This window comes from Octopus sinensis, linkage group LG18 (genome assembly GCF_006345805.1).
Source record: "Octopus sinensis linkage group LG18, ASM634580v1, whole genome shotgun sequence".
Lineage (NCBI taxonomy): Eukaryota > Metazoa > Mollusca > Cephalopoda > Octopoda > Octopodidae > Octopus > Octopus sinensis.
Window position 1 is genome coordinate 21,497,721 of NC_043014.1, and position 22,478 is coordinate 21,520,198.

Here is a 22,478-nt window from a genome sequence, read left to right on the forward strand (position 1 = left end):
CCTTTTATTACATTGATTTACAACTGTTTCATCAAAAATTGATCTCATGAGCATCACTATATTATTATGCAAAAATATATACAACATTTGATGCACGAAGTGTCACAGACATCATTTCTTCAGAATCATGCATAAAGGTGCGTGTGTGTGTGTGTATACATGTGTTTGTGTTTGTCCTTCACCAGTGTTTGATAACTGGTGTTGGTTCACTTATGTCCCTGCATTAGTAAGTGGTTTCACAAAAGAGCAATAGGATAAGAAAAATAAGTTCTGGGATCCTTTTGTTTGATTAAACCCTGGAAGGCAGTGTCCTACAATGGCCACTGCCCAATGACTGACACAAGTAAAAGAAGAACAAATATATAGAGACAGAGATAGATAGATAGATTGATAGATAGATAGATAGATAGATAGATAGATAGACAGACAGACAGACAGGTAGGTAGGTAGGTAAGTAGGTAGGTAGGTAGGTAGATAGATTGATAGATAGATAGGCAGACAGACAGACAGACAGGTAGGTAGGTAGGTAGATAGATAGATAGATATAGATAGATAGATAGATAGATAGATAGATAGACAGATAGACAGACGGACGGACGGACAGACGGACAGACAGACAGACAGACAGACAGACAGATAGACAGATAGATAGATAGATACTGGGTGCAGTGAATAAATTTTCATCTAATTTACTCAAAAATGAAAATAACACTGACATCTCATTTTAACAGATATATTTACCAAAATTACATAAAGTTATCTTGAAATACTAAAGAGTAAATTTATTCAATAAAATCGCTATTGGCTTCAAACCACAGCCTTCAAACAACTTCAGAATCTCCTGCAACACTTCTGGATGATCTCCTTGTTTAAGTTGGTGAATGCCGCCATAATCGTTGCCTTCAGTTCATCTTTGGTGTTACACGGAATTTTGTTGGTCTCTTGCTCAATTGCACCCCACACATAATAATCAAGGGGTTGTGGTCTGGGGAGTTAGGTGGCCAGCTGTTCGGGGTGATATGATTGCAGAAATTGTCTGACAGTCATGATTGGGTTCTCCTGCTTGTGTGGCATGGTGCAGAGTCCTATTGCCAGACATAATGTCTTCCAGCAGCCACTCTCATGACCCAGGGCAGCACTACCTCCTCCAGGTACTTGATGTAGGCCTCTGTATTGAGTCTGAGGCTGTGTGGGAAGATGAATGGAGGCATAACGTCGCCTGGATGCTTGACTTTTATTACTCTCAGTACATGTTTTGGGGACACAGCAAGCCAATGGTTGCTCTGTGTGTTCACCATCTGATTCTAGTAGAAATTATTCTCGTCTGAGAAAAACCAAAGCATGCTCAGTTGGAGTGGATGATTGAGTTTGTGCAAAAGCTTCATAGTGCAGTCTTTCCTCTTGTCCTTGTTGGCTTGGGATAAAAATTGGCCCATTCACATGCCTTTATAATCACCATTAGACTCATCCAGCTCTTTCCAAATCCTCTGCACTGTCCTCAAATACTCTGAAATGTTCATATTGGAGCTTCCAGTATGAATGCCAAGCAGTACAGCATCTTGTTTCCAAATTTCTGGCAGAGTGAATTGCCTCATGATGTTGTTTTTCTCACAGACAGGGCCCAACTGACCCTACAATATTGTGTAGTCAACAAAATCAAAAACAAACAAAGCACATGCATGAAATTCAAAATATAAAATGGCAACAATTTACCCATCACACCATATATACATATTCACTCACACACATACACATAAGCACTAGTCCACTTTGTTACTGTATTCATTATCTTTGTTGAGTATTTTTGGATAACCATCATTACTCTACAAGCTTTAACGATTATGTAATGAACACTTTTTATTGTTGTTCAGCCCCATGTCAACCCTGATTACACATTAAATAGTTGATGCTTTACATTAATAGCCAAGAGACCCAAATCGCCGGTGGTGGTGGTAGTGGTGGTAGTAGTAGACCCAGTAGACCAAGTTCGTTTGGAACCTAATCCCTGTGATAAACAAGGATAGATGTATTAGATGTTTTGGGTCAACATCATCTGATACACTTATAGGTAGTTTATGTCAACCTGTTTTAAATTGATATCTGACTGTGAATGTCACTTTCTTTTACAGAATCCTCTTCTAATATATTACACAAGGAGGCAGGATTAAATATAAGAGCAGGAGGTTCCAACATTCATTGTACTTCTTGAAATTCAATGGCTTCCTTTAACTGATTTCAATCAATATTAATCTTCAAAGGGAAATGTTTGTAACTTGGTAGGGATAAAATCTGGAAACTGATGATGATTTTCATCAGCAATTGATATAATATATACAATTGATATAAGATGGGAGGGCAGCAACCAAAGGGGACATCAATTTATCAAGTGACTGGAAATGAGCCAAGTAAGGCAAATGAAGACAATGGGGCAAACAGGATTGTTTGGCTCATGGATTCAGTGGAGGAAGAAGTAGATGGTAGATGGGAAAACTGTAGCCCATGGGACATTCCGAATGATACACATGACAAAAAAATTACTTTGAATTTTGTTTAGTAGTGTGAACTGCCTGATGAAAAACTGTTTCATGCAGCCTGCTTCTTGTAAAAGGTTGCCCATACTGGTGGTAGACATTTATGAACTTTGAACAATGAGGTGAGTGTCTGTGACCTGAAGTAAGGAATTGGAAATGAGCTTAAGTACAATAGTGAAGACAAGATTCTGGTTGCAGTGGAAATTGTTATTGAATAATTTGTTATAGAGGAGATGATTAATCAGTTGAATTCTTCATCTATGTAGAGTTTCATTAGCTTGTTACATCACTTAACAACTAACTTATCGTTAAAACACCATACAAGGTAATGTTTTAGTGATAATAGTGGAGTTATTTAATGCAACATAAAATAGATGGCATTAGCAAGGGCACCCAGCCATAAAACCCATGCCAAAACAGACCTTCCCAGTGAAGGTGCCTTGAAAAAAGTACTGCTCAGTTCACTCTGTAAGATAGCTGATGTTAGAAAGGGCATCCAGCCATAAAACCCATGCCATAACAGACAGTGAATCCTGGTGCTGTCTAACCAGCTAACCCATGCCAGCAGGGAAAACGGACATTAAATGAAGATGATGATGATGATGATGATAACTTGCAGTTGACAGACAGCAGTGAAGACATAGCAATTAATGAATTAACCATGTAGTTCTGTTCACCTTTTTCAGATAATCTACTTGATGATAGATGTATGAAAATATTAGTAACTGCTCTACAGGTGAGTATTAACTATTGTACTATTCTAGAATATTCCTTTTGGTATTGTGGTCTTACAAAACTCTCTTACCACTGCCTGGCATCACTAATCATCTCTGTCACTTCTAACATACATTGTGCTATTGAAACTGTATGACAACAAACTAAAGAGGTTTTTATGTAATAAAAAAGACATTAAAATACTAACGGCAAATAATTATATGACACGGAGAAAAACAATATTAGCCATCAATAAATATAATTTTAATTACAGTTGATAGGTTGGTAGAATTATTAGAACATCAGATAAAATATTTTGTGGCTTTAGTTTCTTCTTTTATAGACATTACTTGTGAAATAACAATTAATCCTTTGACCTGTGCACATGCTTAAGTAAGTGAGATTTAATACAGAAAGGATTATTAAACACTATTTTAAACAATTGTTAGTTCAGTCTAGTCAACTAGCAAAAATGAGAGCTAACACAGACAGAAGAAAGTCTTTGTTCAAAACATCCATATTCGTGTCTCCGTGCCATAAACTTATCTAAATTTTAAAAATTTACTAAATATTCTTTCTAGAATAACAAAAAGGTTAAGACTGGAATACATTTGATCCATAGTCTGCTCATTTAAACATTCTAGACTATATAGAATGCTCCATTCTACCAAAATCTACAGAAGCTATAAGTGCACAATGTGTGCTTCCATAGATAGATGACCATATTGGCACATGTTTATTATCCTGGTATAGTTGAGGTTTCTCTGCCCTTTGACAGGTTTTATTTTTAGTTCCTGTTGTATGTTCATGCATTCACCTCATCTACCATAGTAAACTTGGGTAACGGGAATATTTTGTTGTCAAACATGATTGTTGTTTAAGCCAGGTCAGCCTTGGTAAAGCAAACTAATGTTTCTGTGGTGTACATATGAACACTGGTGCCCAACTGATATATCACGTCACAGCAGAATTTTGAGGTGTCTTCCATGTTTGTCTTTTGAGAATCTCACCAATAACAAGTGGTCAATATAAGTAAAAGCAACATGGTAAGCTGGCAGAATCATTAGCACCCCAGGCAAGATGCTTTGCAGCATTTTGTCCATCTTTACATTCTGAATTCAAATTCCACTGATGCTGACTTTGCCTTTCATCCTTTTGGGGTCCATAAAATAAGTACCTTAACACGACTATTCAATATGTCATTGGCGACGGGTGTTATACCTGCAGACTGAAGAACAGCGATAATCTGCCCAATTTTCAAGAAAGGGAGCCGCGAAGACCCGCTTAACTACCGACCGGTTTCCCTTACATCAATTATCAGCAAGATGTTCGAAACCATCCTTAAGAAAAGTATGATGCTCCACCTCCTAAACACAGCCTCTATCTCTGATTCCCAACACGGCTTCGTGCCGAAGAGATCATGCTTGACCAACCTACTAGTAATGGAAGAATTGGTGACGCGCATCCTCGATGATAGTGATGCTGTTGACATCGTTTTACTGGACTTTGCCAAAGCTTTTGACTCGGTGAACCACCGCCTATTGCTTGTCAAGCTTCAAGCATATAGTTTCCATCCGGATATTGTACGATGGGTTGGTGCCTTCCTCTCAGATCGCTCCTTCCAAGTCCAAGTTAATGGTTCGTGGTCCGACGTCTCCAGTGCGAGCAGTGGCGTGCCTCAAGGTTCAGTGCTTGGGCCCTTGTTGTTCTTAGTCTTCATAAATGACTTGCCCGACAACCTCACGCAACACACCCTTCTATTTGCTGATGATATCAAACTGGTCGCTCCTCGCGGTAATATAGAGGATCTTCGTCGATGCCTCCACCAAATTTGGAAGTGGTCTAACAATTGGGACCTGTGTCTGAACGTGTCAAAGTGCTGTCGGCTCTACTCCTGCAACTCAACTTGATTTCGAGCCGGGTCGTCTGCTGCTGGAGAGGACCGATCAGGTAAAGGACCTAGGTATCTTGGTGGATTCCTCCTTTTCGCCTTCGGCCCAGTGCGTCCATGCTGCCAACAAAGCACGCGGAATTCTGTTCTTGATTCGACGGTCATTCGGAATGCTCACAGCAGCCATATTCCTACCACTCTATGTCACGCTGGTGAGACCCATATTGGAGTATGGGATTCAAGCCTCTTCTCCTTATCTCCTCAAAGACATACAGCATCTCGAAAAAGTCCAGAAGCTGGCTACCCGCATGGTCCTTGGTCTCAAAAATTTGTCCTACGAAGAAAGGCTGAGGACGCTCGACCTTTATTCTCTTGAAAAACGCCGCCGCCGTGGTGATCTCATTCTCGCCCACAACATCATAAGCGGAAAGTGTAACCTCTCGAAAGAGCTGTTCTTCACTCCTGCTCTAGAGCGTCGGCTGCGGGGTCATTCCAAAAAGCTCTACCTGCGACGATTTCATCTCAATCGAAGGAGAGGAGCTTTCTCCGTCCGGGTTGCGGATCCGTGGAACAAGCTGCCAGACGAGATGGTGAAGATGCCGACGACCGCTTTGTTCAAAGCCTCCCTTGACCTCAAGTGGCCTGAACTCTTTACACGAACACCACCCTGTACTTAACTCCATGTCCCCTTTACATGGCCTTGCTATTTGCTTTTGAGCCAAATTAACTAACTAACCAGTTGAGCACTAGGGTCAATGTAAATGACTTACCCCTCCCCCAAACTTGCTGGCCTTGTGTCAAAATGTGAAACCAATATAAGTAAGAACAAAGAGTAGACCCTATAGGATGATATTTATGAAAAGTTAGTATGCCTGTGTAATGTTACAATGACTAAAAGACATACAAATAAATCTGTACAACTTAAAGAACATAACAACAACTTTCTCGGGAATATTTTAGGGCTTGATACAAATTTGGCTGGGGACTCTCTATCAATCTTCCAGAAAATCTGAGAATATTCCAGAGTAGAAGAAAATATATGGAAGTGTGGGATTGGGCATCTGTCAATAACTGTTATAGAACAAAGGTAATCGTTTTTGGAGATCATATGAAGAGGAGACGAGCATGAAATCTGTGAGGTATAAATAATCTCCAACTCCAGCAGATAGAAATCTTCACAACTCTCTATCACAAGAGAACTGTTATATAACTACAGTTACCACACTCCATTATTTCTATACAATATGAGCCAACAAAAGTAACCCCTGTACTGTCACTCAACCTGCTAGAACACATTGGACAACAAAGTCCTCGAAAGGTAAAGCCAACCTCAGCAGAATTTGAACTCAGAAAGTAAAGATGGATGAAATACCACTAAGCATTATGTCTGGCATGTTAACAGTTCTGCCAGCTTACCACTCAATACTTAGACATGTGTTGATCATAGATTTATTCAGTCAGGACTAAACATTAACTTCTATAGAAAATTCACAAATCTCCATTGCCTCTGCGTTATATAGACTCATTTTTTTATGACATAATCTATATCACTGTTTTACCACTATACAACAGGCATAATTTTCTATTAATAATATTAAAGTGAGAATTTTCCCCAATTACTCTTTTACAGGATAGCGGCTATATAATCATGATTAACCTCAGTCATAACCATTTCACAGAAAACTGTGCAGAACTGGTGGGAACTTTGATAGGTAATGTGGTGTGTGTTTGTGACTGAGTACAGGTGTATGTGTGTGAGGCTGTGCATGAGTGTATGAATATGACTTTCTAAGCACAGTGTGACAAAGATGTGTGAGTGTGTATATATAGATGTGTGTGTGTATAGATGTGAGTGAGTGTATATACATGTGAGTGTGAGTGAGTGTATATAGATGCTTTAATGTGTTGATATTTGTGACTTTCTATGTACAGTGACTTCCTTTGTAAGCATGTGAGTTTGGCTGTACATGAAGTGTGCATCATAGATGAGTGTGTGTGTGAGTGTGCATGTGCATGCAAACATGTATGTGTATGAGTGAATGTGTGTGTGTGAGCAAGTGTAAACATGTGTGTGTATGCATGTAAACATTTGTGTGTGTGTGTGTGTGTGTGTATTTGTGACTTTGCTTCTGGGCATGGATCTGAGTTACTTTCAATGTAGAGTGGGTTGTATGTATACAGCTACACTCGAGTAAGTTTCCATGTAGGGTGAGACATAAATACATGTGTGAGACTTTCAATGTAAAGGAGGATCATGTGTGGGCAGCAGAAGCCCATGCTTGAGTGTGTGAGTATAAGTGACTTTCAATGTAGAAGAAGTGAAGACTGCAGGGCTGGCGGAAGAGCCACATGCATAGGCAAAAGCATGATGAGAGTTGGATGAGAGACAGCAGCATGCAAGGACACGTTTTTTCTCGACAGTGATTGCTCATCCCGCCTAGGTCAACAGGTAAGGTCTCTGTATTTCTTTCTCCCTTTTGCTTCTTTTTCTGTTGTCTTTTTCTTTCATCACACTACAAGCTATTTCGGCCCATAAAAATAACAAGCAAACAAAAAAAAAACAATGATGAGTGTAGTCTGTATTTCGAATTATATGGTCAAACTATTTTGCGGTGAAATGGATGTAGTCGCTTGGTTGAAGAAGTTGAAGTTGGTTGCAAAACTCCATGACTTAGCGAGTTTTATACCACTGTACCTAGATGGTTCGGCGTTGGCGCTATACCTAGAAATGGAAGAAAGGGATCAACTTAGCGTGGAAAAAATAGAAATCCGTTTGATGGAGGCCTTTGCAGAAGGAATGTTTGAAGCATATGCTCGCCTGGGAAAAGCAAAGTGGACCAGCGAACAGGCCAACATATTTGCAAACAAACTCAGAAGATTAGCTAAACTGGTGGGATTTGAGGGAGAATCACTGGACCGAATGGTTAGTTAGTGTTTGTGACTGGCTTTCCTGACCACATGTTGGTTGAGTTGCAAAAACTGCCGAACATTAACTCTATGGTGATGACAGACATTATATCTTAGGCTTGCATACTAGTTTCGTGTTGCAGGATGACACCGGTAGCAGCGACTGCAATAACGAAAAGTGGCCGACCAAGGAGTAGCAGAGAGGGGTCAAACAAGGAACATGTGCGACCATTCAAAGGACAGTGTTTCCAGTGTCAGGGCATGCACATGGGGGTGGACAGGACGTTGTTCCTAGCCAGGAAAGTCGACTCCAATGTAACAAGATGAAGCATGCAGAGAGTGGTTAGCAGCTGTGACTGGTGCGAGTCCATCGACCCTGCTCCGGACGTACATGAGGTAGGAAGTGTTCCAGTGGACCACAACTGGAAACGACTGGCAGGGGACATACCTCTCAATGGCTGACTGTGGACCGGGACAGTTGGCCATATGGAGGGAGATGAAGACAGGGACTGCAGAGGAATTCATGAGAGTACTAAATGAGATATTCCTGGAACAAGGCCCCATGGATGAGCTGCTTCTGGATAATGGCACTGCATTTCATTCGGAGGTGCTGAAAGAAATATTTGATGGGTGGCAGGTCAACCGCTTCTTCAGGGCAGCATACCAGTCAAGTGGTAATGGGGTGGAGGAAAAACATCATCGTATCATCAAGGCCATGGCAGAGAGGGGCCACATTTCACCAATCAAGGCCGTATTCTGGTACAATATGTCGCCCAGGTCAGGACAGGCTGAGAAGTCGGTACCACACAGGGCAATATTCAGGTACGAGTGGAGGCATCCGTGTACTGCATCAATGCGACCCAGGGCAGAGGAAGAGCATGCTTTCGTGCAGATCAGGGAAGAAGTTTGGGTAAAACCCCCAAATGCACAGTGTACATCACAATGGGGAAAGGGAACAATAACATCCATCAATTCGAAGAACAACGTCTCTGTCGATAGTATACCACACCATGTTTTGGATGTACGGAGGATTGTCAATGCCTCAGAGGATGGAACCAGCAGCAGTGGGGCCAGAAGATGAAGACAGCAACAGTAGGCAAGAAGATGAAGACAGCAGCAGTAAGCAAGATGATGAAGTCAGCAGCAGCATGCCAGGAACTCAGGCCAGACTTGGGGTTGCACAGTGACCACAGAGGGAGTGGCACCCTCTTCCCTGGTTGGCTGATTATGAAACCAGTTAAGGTGTGAGTTCAGGAGCGAGGAGTAAGTGGGAAAGCTGGTTGAATGATCTGTAGATCAGTGGGGAACGTGTGATGTTTGTGGTGTTATGGGCTGTGATGAGCTATGTGGTGTTGGTGGAGAGGATTGCAGATGAGGTAAATGGAAGTGAAGACTGCATGGGCCAGTGGAAGAGCCACGGGGGCATGCATGGGCAAAAAGCACATGCAGGCAGTTGGATAAGAAACGGCAGCATGCAAGGACGTGTTTTTTCTTGACAGTGATCGCTCATCCCGCCTAGGTCATCAGGTAAGGTCTCTGTATTTCTTTCTCCCTTTTGCTTCTTTTTCTGTTGTCTTATTCCTCCATCACACTACAGTTTTCATTGTGTTTCCCCATGTCAGCACTGGTCAGTAATCATAAAACATTTAGGCATTCAGTCATCACAACTCTCACACAGATTGCTTAAGATCTCTGAGCCTCTGCATAGTTGAAAATCTTAATGCACAATCCATCATACATTGGTTAATTGCATGAGGTGTAATGCTGCAGTTTGGGCATGTTACTCACTTGCTAATGTCCAGTCTATCATGTGTACAGAGTAGCTCAAAGAGTTGTACATATGTATGTATGTGTATGCATGTATGAATATGTATGTGTGTGAGCAAGTGACAGTATGCATTATACACAGCTTTATACTCATCGTTGTTTTAAAATTTGTTTTTTTTCTTTCTTTATTTGTTTGTCTTTTCCATTTCTCACTGGCATGGATTGGACAGCTCTGTAATACCACTTATGTCTAAATTATAAGTTACCTTGACTGTGACACCCAGATCTGATTTCAACACTCCAGTCTAAATTTACCAATGACAGATGACACTTTTTCACCCTGCACTCTTTGTCCATTCACTAGCCATTTCTTATGCATACATCAGTTGACTTGTAGTCGAACTAGTAGTCTATCAGTAATAGTCTAACCATAGTTGTCTTACTAGTAGTCTCACATTACACATCCAACAAATGTATTATGTCTGCTTCCCTTCTTTCCAGCCTACACGAATTTCCCACTTTCAATGCCCATTTTTCACTACCATATACGATCACACTTCTAACATTATATAGTCCACTCTTTCCTTGCTGATGCTTCATACATATATATCATCATCATCATCATTTAACATCTGTTTTCCATGCTGGGATGGATTGGATGGTTTAACTGAAGTTGGTATGGCCAGTGGCTGCACTACAATAATCCTATGCAGACCAAACCTTTGTGCGTGGATTTGATAGGCAGAAACTGAAAGAAGCCTATTGCATAGGTATATGTTTGTGTGTATGTTGGTGTATGTGTGTGTGTGTGTGTATATATATATATATATATATATATATCTATATATATTATATTATATATTATATATATATATATATATATATATAATATATATATATTTCTATATATATATATACATATATATATATTCATATATATATATATACATAGATATATATATATACATACATATATACATATATATATATAATATATATATATATATATATATATTAAATTAGAGATAAAACCACTATTAGGCAAATCAAACAGTGAAAAACATAAGCCAATACATAAAATTAATTTAAAAATATAAAAGTTAAAAATTAAAAAATTATTTAAATAATTTAAACTTATAATTTTAAATATATATATACAAATCTATATATATATATATATATATATTATATATATATGTATATTTTTATATTTATATATTATTTATTTATTAATTTTTTTTATTTTTTATTTATATAAAATATATATATATATATATAATATATATATATATATAATATATATATATATATATCTATATATATATATATATATATATATATATATATACAAGATAAGAAAATGGAGATATACATCTAAATCAAATATCAATTACCAGATAATACTCAATCACATACTTTATTAACCACCACATAAGAGACTGTAGGGTTAAACATAAAAAAGCAGAACAAATCAGTGTACATAAAGGAATGTACATAAAAAAGTGTACATAAAAGAGTAATGTTGTATAATAAGTAGAATATATATAAAAAAGAGAATATAAATATAAGTATAGATTACATCTTACAGCTATTTCGGCCATGTAGATAAGTATGTCTCATTTTACCAATATTAGCCTTATATGGTAGGTCAATATATAGATATAAATGAGACATTTACAAACATATCATAAGGCCTCTTCGGAGATATACATATACATATGAGTGCATATACTCACACTCCTATACATATAAAAATATACATATACATAATGATGTAAATAAATAATATAAATTAGTAAACATATATATGTTCCACATTCAATGTTTCAGTTTTCAACTTAATATTGTGATAATAATGTGTATGTTTATTATTTACTTATATTTACTTATATTTATATTCTCTTTTTTATATATATTCTACTTATTATACAACATTACTCTTTTATGTACACTTTTTTATGTACATTCCTTTATGTACACTGATTTGTTCTGCTTTTTTATGTTTAACCCTACAGTCTCTTATGTGGTGGTTTAATAAAGTATGTGATTGAGTATTATCTGGTAATTGATATTTGATTTAGATGTATTTCTCCATTTTCTTATCTTGTATTAGTAATTTGTGGTAAATCATTTTACCTTTGCCCATATAATACAGTAAATGAATTGATTGCATCGCAATCCCTAACATTTATGTATTAACTTTGTTGGGTACTTCACTAGCAGTATATTGGATATATGTATCCCATGGAGGGTTGCATTTACAACCCCTATCTCAGTTTGTATATATATATAATATATATATATATATATATATATATATATATATATATATATATATAATATATAATATATATATATATATATATATATACACATATATATATATATATATATATATATATATATATCTATATATATATATCTATATATATATATATATAAATACATACATACATATATATATATATATTATATATATATATATATATGAATAAATGAAAGAGTGGAGTCAAACGAAGATGTTAACAAAATTCCTTTACTCTCGACATACGTTTCGAAGACCACATGGTTTCATTCCAAAGGAATAAAGGGTGTATGATGCAATCTTCTCATCAGGAAAGAAAGGGAGCCTCTCTCAGCAACAAGACAAACAAAAATTTCGATCACTGCCTACATGGTAAACAAAATGACAATAAGTGATTTTTTTTAAAAACCGTTAGAAGAATTGACGTCAAAGTTAGATAATAGGAAGAGAAGGGTTAAAGGAATGATAGGTAGGGAACCAGTGGAAAGGGAAGGGTATGTTGATTAAGAATGTTCAAAGGCTTAGGAAAGAATTTCACTATTGAAGTGGAGTGTATGTTAAGCTAATTGTTCAAAGCACGATGCCTATCGTAATCATTTGTAAGAGTAAAAAGTATGTTTCTGCCAGTGCTTACATTTATAGGATTTCTCTATGAGTGTGTTTACAAGGGGAACCTTAGAGAAGAGGATATGGAAGAGCTCAGAGTTGCACATGTTACAAAATCTCCTGCCCTTATCAAAAGGAAAGGATACAGACAGTATGAACCAATCTAACTTGAAATCTATATTATTGTCTTTAAGACGCCAAACTAATTTACTTAGCCCTGTACTATGTCGTTTTTTTACTATCCCTGAATGTTGAATAGTGGTTTGAAATTCTCATGGATAACTGGGAAGAGGACGCTCCTATATAGAAGACATCGGTACCAGACGAGATTCTGCACTGGTAAATAGAATTCTCGTTCTTAGAATTACTAGACAAAAATCTAATTCTGTTGGGGTTGTCCTCCGAGATCAAAACGAAGTTTTTATTGCTATGATTGTTGTTACTATTATTATTAACACTAGCAGCTCCACTATTCGTATTATTGTTAGTATTATTAATGGTAATACAATCATTAATTTCTCCGTTTTGTTATCACTATCAACATTACCATTGTTATTAACACGACTGATACTATTATTAATATTATCATTGTTAACAATATCGCTACTATCATTGCTATTACTATTAATACCATATTTTATTCCATAATGGCTACCTCTGAAGAGCACAGAGTTACATAATCATACTGTTACCTAAAACTCCATTGAACCCCTAGTGCGAAACTGATTGGTAAGATCGATCATAATGGATTTATAATAATGTGCACTTCAATTAATACATTCACTCTATTGACATAAATGAGTGCATTTTTTCCTGACTTATGCACTCTTCAATGGCTTACACACACACACATATTTTGACAGGATCCAATGTGTCCAAGAACTGCATCATGCTCCTCAGCAGACACTGAAGCACTCCTTGGACTCACTGGATCCTGTCGAATCATCCAACACAAGCCACCAGGGAACATGGATGTTAAATCATGATGATGGTGACGATGATGATGATGATAATGAAACTCATCATCAACACTTTCTGCTTTTGCTTCTAGCTTTTTTTCATCTTCAACTATTGCACATGTCTTTTTGAGCAAGACGGTGCAGATACTTCTTTTTTCGTGTGAGTTGAGTGACATGAATTAAAGTTTAAATACTGATGTGTATATCAGTGTTTTTATAGAATAAATGAATAAACTCAAGCAAGAATCTATTAGAATTTGCTTTTCTGTGTTCTGACATTCAGTATCTTACAGCAGTGAGACCTAAATCATGAGATATGTTTCTATAATGGCTGGTTACATCAAGACTTACAACATGAACATTTATATTTGTAGGAGTTGGAAGATGCAACAAAAAAATAAATGTGGTCACAGATGTAACTTAGTATAGAGAGACAGTGATTTCAAAATAATGTTGATGAAATTACTTAGACAATGAGTGTGATATCAATGGCTAGCTATTATAAGTCTTAGTTTCAGATCTAGTTGAGCTTCTTTATTGATATATTCAGTCTTTTGTTCTCTCACTTCATCTTTAATTTGAGTATTTTGGGGATTTCATTAAAGTTGCTTATTTTCTTTTAAAACTCCCATCAAATAATGGAATTTTAATCTGTTGCTGTAAATGGATGTTTCATAACAGATTCTTGCTGCCATATTAAAGATGACCTATGGTGCTCAGAATTTTAGAATAAAATATATGATTCTTTAATTGTTGTTCTGTGAGACTCTTGTAAAATTCCACACTCAGTTTTGCAATTGTTACTCCTTTATCTGCCTGCTTAATAATACTTATCCATTCTTCCAATAGCTTTCTTAAGGTCAACTATTCACATTTAGTTAAATTTTGTTTTGCAATTTTGGAAGTCAGAAAGAAATTTAAAACTGCTAGTATGGCATATTTCTTCCACTGGGGATATGAAATTTCATTTGTTCCAAACTAAGGATTCATCATCATCATCATCCTTATTTTTGTTGGCAAAATCTTTGTCTTCTGCTAATTCAAGATGGCTGACTGAGGATGTAGGTTTGAAGTTCAGTCCAAAAATGTGATTACTGATCTCTTTTGTACTTTTGTCCCAAGTCTTGCCAACATCAAAAAGTATCTGCAAAATGATAATGCGAATGATGCATGTACATGTGTATTTCTGTGCATGTATGTGTGTGAGTGTATCCCATTCAGTATCTATGCAGCTGTGTTTATGTGACGGTGCATTTGTCATATTTATGTACCCCTATATCTGCTTCCAAGGCTGTCCACACCCCAAACCCCTATTATCCATTATGTTCAGCATCATCGTCATCCATTTCTTGAATATTTCAGAAAAGAATTCTTTTATAACAAGTCTTGACATTAGCTGGAACATGCTCGGCAAGAAGGGAGCAAAATCCATAAGTAGAGGACTGCAGGTAAGTGGAGACATGACACTGTGAGTATATATATATATATATATATCATCATCATCGTTTAATGTTCGCTTTCCATGCTGTCATGGGTTGGACGGTTTGACTGGAGACTGGTGAGCCAGATGGCTGCACCAGGCTCCAATTTGATCTAGCAGAGTTTCTACAGCTGGATGCCCTTCCTAATGCCAACCACTCCGAGAGTGTAATAGGTGCTTTTACATGCCACTGGCACGAGGGCCAGTCAGGTGGTGGTGTTTTTACGTGTCACCTGCACAGGAGTCAGTCCAGTGGCACTGGCAATGCCCTCACTCGAATGTTGTTTTTCATGTACCACCAGCACAAGGGCCAGTAAGGTGACGCTGGTAACAATCACACTCAAATGGTGCTTTTTATGTGCCACCAGCACGGGGTGCCAGTCAGCGGCCCTGGCAACGATCATGCTCGGACTGCTATTAGCACTCCACTAGCACAGATGCCAGTCATGCGGTGCTGTCATCGAATTTGATTTCGATTTCACTTCCCTCAACAGGTCTTCACAAGCAGAGTTTTGTGTCCAATGAAGGAAAGGTACACCTAAGTGGGTTGGTTACACCACTAGCATTGGCCACGAGACATGGTCTCACTTGGCTTGCCAGGTTTTCTCAAGCACAGCATATTTCCAAAGGTCTCGATCACTAGTCATTGCTTCAGTGAGGCCCAATGTTTGAAGGTCATGCTTCACCACCTCATCCCAGGTCTTCCTGGGTCTACCTCTTCCACAGTTTCCCTCAACCACTATGGTGTGACACTTTTTCACACAGCTATCCTCATCCATTCGCACCACATGACCATACCAGTGTAGTCGTCTCTCTTGCACACCACATCTGATGCTTCTTAGGTCCAACTTTTCTCTCAAGGCACTTACACTCTGTCGAGTATGCACACTGACATTATACATCCAGCGGAACATACTGGCTTCATTCTTTGCAAGCTTACACATGTCCTCAGCAGTCATGGCCCATGTTTCACTGCCATGTAGCATGGCTGTTCATACACATGTGTCATACAGTCTACCTTTTACTCTGAGTGAGAGGTCCTTTGTCACCAGCAGAGGTAAGAACTCTCTGAACTTTGCCCAGGCTATTCTTATTCTAGCAGCTACACTTTCAGAGTGCCCACCCCCGCTACTGACTTGGTCATATATATATATATATATATATATATATAATATATATATATATATATTATATATATATATTTTATTTATAATATACATACATATACAAAGAATATAAAACATAAAAAATATATTAAAAGGAATGAAAAATAAATTAAAACCATATATATATATATATATATACATATAAATATATAAAAAGTATAAAAAGTATTATATAAAATTTCAAAATATAAATAAATATGAAATATATATATATATATATATATATATATATATATATATATATGTTCATGTTCATGTTTGTTCATGTTTTCCAGTTTCAACTCTTGAGCTGTGGCCATGCTGGGGCACCGCCATTGTGGTGAAAGAGTACAGCAGGGATCACCACCCCCTGCCGGAGCCTCGTAGAGCTTTTAGGTGTTTTCGCTCAATAAACACACACAACGCCCGGTCTGAGAATCGAAACCGCGATCCTGCGACCGCGAGTCCGCTGCCCTAACCACTAGGCCATTGCACCTCCATATATATATATATATATATGTTGATTTCAACTGCATTGATTTCAACACTGTTGAAGACAGGTTGAAATCAATGCAGTACTGTAAGCACTCAAGAAACAAGGTGTGACGATGCAGTATGTCACCCTCTTTAGGGAGGCAAATGTGGCCTTGTTACCCTCACCAGTGAATATTCCATTGGAGAAGGGTGCCAGGCAAAGAGATACTATCTCACCTAAGCTTTTCATGGTGTGACTCAAGATGGTCATACAAGACATGAACTGGAATGGAGGCATAAGGATAAATGGAGAGCTGCTCACCCATCTAAGATTAGCTGATGATATAGTGCTGATAGCAGAGAGCATCCACCAGCTGCAGACCATACTAGACGAATTGGATTTTAGGGCTTCAGCGGTTGGCCTGAAGATCAACTGTACAAAAACCAAGTACATACAGTCTGAGGGTGATGAAATAGAAGAGGTGAGCAGCTATGTGCTCAAGAAGTTAGTATGTGGTCAAGAAGTTACTATGAGGCAAGAGATGGATAATAAGATCTCACAAAGGGTAAGAGCAGGGTGGAGAGTATTCAATTCACTGAAGCATGTGCTGAAGGCAAACCTAAACAGGACAACTTGCACCAATCTCTTCTTGCCTGCACTGCTATTCACATGAAAAACTTGGGCCTTGACAAAGAGTGAAGACCATCATCAGTTGATGATGCAGAGAGCCATGGAAAGGGCGATGTTGGGAATCTCACTAAGAGATCACATCCAGAACAAGAAGATCAGGAATAGAACCAGAATGAAGGATGTCATCACAGAATACCACTATACAAAGCTACAATGGGCCAGTCATGTCACAAGGTTCACAGATAACTGGTAGACCTGTGCAGTTGTCGAGTGGTACCTATGCAAATGGAAGAGATCACTCAGACCTCCAGTCAAGTGGAAAGATGATTTAAGAAAGATGCTTGGAACAACATGGAGGAAAATGGCAAAATCACAAGCAAAATGAAGCAAATACTGTGGCCAACAGAGCCAACTCAGATCCAGGTGATGTATACATATGTACACATTGTTGGATGGTTGTTGGTTATGCAGGAATTCCTGTACCCTTTCACAGGTTTTATTTCTCATCCTGCAGGGTGTCCAGCTATCACCTTCCTCACCAACTTGGTGGGGTTGCCAGTTTAGTCGCTGACAACCTAACCATGCAACAGATTGTACTGGGTTACATGTTACCAGTGGTACTCAAAAGTGACCTGGCATATATATATATACAGTATAACAACATATAAGAAAGGTGTCAACATCTAATTGTGAGAGTATGTGGCAAGTATGGTAGACCTGAGATTTGAGATTATGGTTGTTCAGTTTCTGAGTTTACCATCTCATTAACTTCATGCTGCAAGATGATGTAAGTTTAGACAGACAGTGTAAAAGATTATGATCTCTATGCTGTTTCATGTAATATAATCTCAATGCTGTTCCATTCTCTATGTAACAATATTTATAAAAGTGTCTTCACTGGAATCAAATATCACATGGATTAGCTTTACAGGTATTAATGATGGTGTAAGGAGAGTAAAAAATCATAATCTCATTTAGGTAAGGGTTTAAGTTAAATGAGAAAGTGCAGCACCCTTGAGCTTTGGAAGATGGGCTTTCATTACTGGAAGTTGAAAGGGAGGATAAAACACCATTAGTTGGGTCTGTTAACGACTACTTTGATTTTCTAGATAAATATTCTATCAAAAAGTCAGTGGATACAGACGAATCTGCAAATAAGACAACAGCCATAAAAATCATTACAATCTTTCTGTTTTTAAATCAGGATTTACAATAACATGCATTCACTTGACATTTTCAGAAAAACTCAAGTCTGGAATATTTCAATATTGCCTTCAACAACATTGGGAATGAGGGCTGCAACCACCTGAAAACTGGTATTGGTGTCAACAACACCTTGAAGATATTTGACATGAGCACAAACAACATCACATCTGATGGTATCAAGATGTTGGCCAAAGGTTTAGCTACAAATAGTCAATTGGAAGTCTTACATGTAAGTTCCTGACCATTGCCATTTGGACATTTCAGAGTGAAAGAGAGAGACAGAGAGAGAGAGAGAGCATGTTGTTAACACCAGGTGAGCTCTATATAAGATCTATGATCAAATATAATGCCAAATTTAGGCATAAGCTAAACAAGCTACAGTTTAGGGCTTCATAATCCAGAAATCTTAAATTGATTTAAAAGAATAAACAATTTTTGGGAGGGTATTTTGGAACGTTTTTTTAACAAAAGTTTGAATGCTCTACATAGTTTATGGTTCTACCAAGTCAACCTGACACTGATCAAAAGTATTCCAGTCATGACCCCACCATATTTTTTTAAACAATGCATCTAAGACGATATTATTCAAGTGCACTTCCATATTTAAGAGTGGGAATTTGCTTAAGGGAGATTTGGTTGTTGTTCCTACTATCTCAAGCAAACACACATGCTTCATTGCTGGTTCATCTCTTCAGAACCTAAAGAGCTGAAACAAATACTGCAAAACATTATTTCTGATGCTCTACCAATCCAGCATATATATATATGAAACAAAATTTAAAAGAGTTACCCAAGGTTTTGCACCCACCGGGTAACTCTATACATAAAATTTTGCTGTAATAATTACTGCTCTATATTTTAGTGTGTGCTTCTTTGGTCAATCACCAAAACAATAACCATAGCAACTTATTTGACATTACCATGGGATCACCTGATTCTGCCCAGGTCACTGACCTGGTTGGACAATATATATTCCACCATCTCCAAATACATTTCCCTAATATCAAGAGAGGCCTCTATAGGGATGACACCTTCCTAGTTACCAAAAGCATGAATAAATCATCCTAGGAAAGAATTAGAAAGGATCTGCATAAATTCTTCTCAAACCTAAACCTGTTTATCACATTCGAAAACTCTCAAAAAACTTCTAACTTTTTAGACGTAACTCTAAACTTATCAACCTCCCAATACTCCCCTAACTATAAACCTAACCAATATCTTAAATACCTTAACAATCATTCCAATTACCACAAATCCACTTTTTATAACATAATCAAAGGTACTTCAACCCGTATATCTGACCTCTCTTCCACTGAGGAAATTTTCAATAACCACGCACCATATTACAATCAAGCACTCACCACTAGCAGCTTCTCCCAACAAATAAAATACATCCATAACACCAGACTCAAACAATATATATCTCAAATCACATCTCAAAGATGCACTAATCACCACAATCACAACTGACCACACATACACTTCGATAAAACCCCTATAGATCCCACAAATAGACAACCTGGACCTTACACGCATACATTTAACACTAGGTCAAAAACTAAAACAGCTAACAACAACAGGCCTTGCCACCCATTCCATTCTCCAAAAATATAGATAGCACTCCATTCTCCAAAAACGTAGATATCACTGCTCCTAGACGCCCTAAAAAAAGTGGCGGACGCTCTACTCTGTGGTACCCCACCACCACCACCACCCTTCTCACTTAACGTTAAGAGCTTAGCTAAATCTTTCTTTAAAATACTAGACTCCAACTACCTTCATCAACATAAATATTATTCTATCTTTAATAGATCTACCCTGAAACTATCCTATTCTGTCCCATCCAACTTCGAATCTATCATAGCAGCCTCTAATAATCAAAAGCTTTCTCTCTACTATAAAAACTCACATAATTACATCTTTAGTTACACGAACGCTCAACACGCACACAGCTCCAGCACGGAAACCCTTACATTAGACCATAAAAATCCTACTGACACTACACTGAACACCACCACAACATCTATGAAACTTACAAATAGTACAAATAATTTTAACAATAGTAATAATGACAATAATAGTAATAATAACATTATTAATACTAATAGTTTAGACCTTTCTACTCCCTTCTCTAACCTCTCCTCTGACAATATTACCTCCTCCATTCCTGAAAACAATCACCAAAATTCACCCACTTGTAACTGCTGTCCTGGGGCCATCTGCCTTTTGCAAACCCATTGTAGAAGATATAATATAATTTACAAATGCACTGTCCTTAGCACATTACACAATTCTACAGCCATTTATATAGGATCAACCATAACTTTTAAACAACGATATGCCGCTCACCTCCATTCTTTTAGATACGATAAACATAGTAAATCTACAACACTCACCAGTAACATACATCATCTCAAAAATGCAAATATCTGTATATCTATAAAAGGCAGGATGTGTGTGTGTGTGTGTGTGTGCGTGTGTGTACGTGAATGTAATTTATGCACGTACACAAATTAGCACGCATGTTGCTCTAACTTTAGGACATTCGTCACGACCCTAGCTGGGTTTTGTCAACTTATTTTTCCCGAGACATCCTCGGATAGTGGTAAAAATTGATTTTCATCCATAACTTTTACCAATTTCCACGTCCCATTGTTTGCTAACATGAGTTAAGTCCCCTGCAATGGCAACTATTATACAGAAAAACAAAGATAAACTATTTTGTTTTTGGATTTGGTTTGCAAGATTCTTTATGTGAGTTCGTGTGGTCCAAAAGAAATATATATATAGTTTTAATTATACAGAAAAACAGAGATGAACCGCTCTGAAAGAAATGTATATAAAGTAAACATATAGTATATGTATATATTTAATTTTTCTATATATTTCATTTTAATTGAAATTTTGAATGTTAGATAATTAATGTTGGTTTATTCAGCTAGACAACAAAACCTAATGACGATGTAATTAGCAACTAGCACATTTTGTTTCTTAGTTTTTGTTTGCTTTAATATTTAAATTCTTTACTTGACTGTTATTTTTTATTTCTGTTCGCTAGAAACCTCACAAGAAACTTTGTTCAGCCGCAACATTCTTTCCGTTTATTTCTGTTTATGAAATTCTCTGTACGTACTTCTGCTTTCTCGGTGGTCGAAGCAAATCGATGACTTCGTGCTGTAGCCATTTTCCTTCTGATGTGATTTAAAGCATTTTTTGATATATGGCATTTCAACATTAGAAACGAGTTCCGAACATGTTATTCAAGTTTGCAGAAACTTATCTCCTGCCACTCAAAACAACAACTCAAATAGGATAAAAAGTACATGCATCACAGGAACAATAACACCAAGTGTGTGTATGTAGACTTACAATATATCCTATTGTTAAGAAACTTTTACACGATCATTCAATAAAACTCAAATAGGATAAAGAGTACACGCTTTATCCACCTATACAGTGCAACAGGACCCGCTTGGTAGTCAAGTCCCTGATGCCCCAATTTATTGAGACCACCATTGTTACGGGGTGTGAGAGGGGGGGGGGAAATGTTTTCATTTCAAGGATGCACCTTTATCCCTCGGGGTCAGACATGCTGTTTAACTTCCGCAGATTGCCATGTCCACAACAAATCCCAAGGCCAAACACTATCGGTGGCGGGCATCCATTTGGGGGAACCGTGCTTTTCACATGGGCAACTTTATGTGGCCTGCTCCCGTGTGGGGGAGTAGAAACACTCTTTTTGTGCATGCTCCTCAGGACAGAACATGCAATGTTGTCTATAGCGAAGTTTTATAGATGTAGAAAGAAGAACAAGTCATCATTGTAGCCGGTGTGGTTATAAACAGGTGATCCGGAAGCGCTG

The 22,478-nt window shown here is 37.6% G+C and overlaps 1 protein-coding gene across 1 annotated transcript in view; it reads left to right on the top strand.

Moving 5' to 3' along the window:
• LOC118766909 (leucine-rich repeat-containing protein 74A-like) overlaps positions 1-22,478 on the top strand; it is a 66,193-nt gene that overhangs the window by 10,667 nt on the left and 33,048 nt on the right. Inside the window, exons 5-8 of the mRNA XM_036510769.1 lie at positions 3,218-3,267; positions 6,767-6,848; positions 15,043-15,128; positions 18,651-18,845. Of these exons, the coding sequence (XP_036366662.1) occupies positions 3,218-3,267; positions 6,767-6,848; positions 15,043-15,128; positions 18,651-18,845 (413 nt within the window). The remainder of the gene's footprint in view (positions 1-3,217; positions 3,268-6,766; positions 6,849-15,042; positions 15,129-18,650; positions 18,846-22,478) is intronic.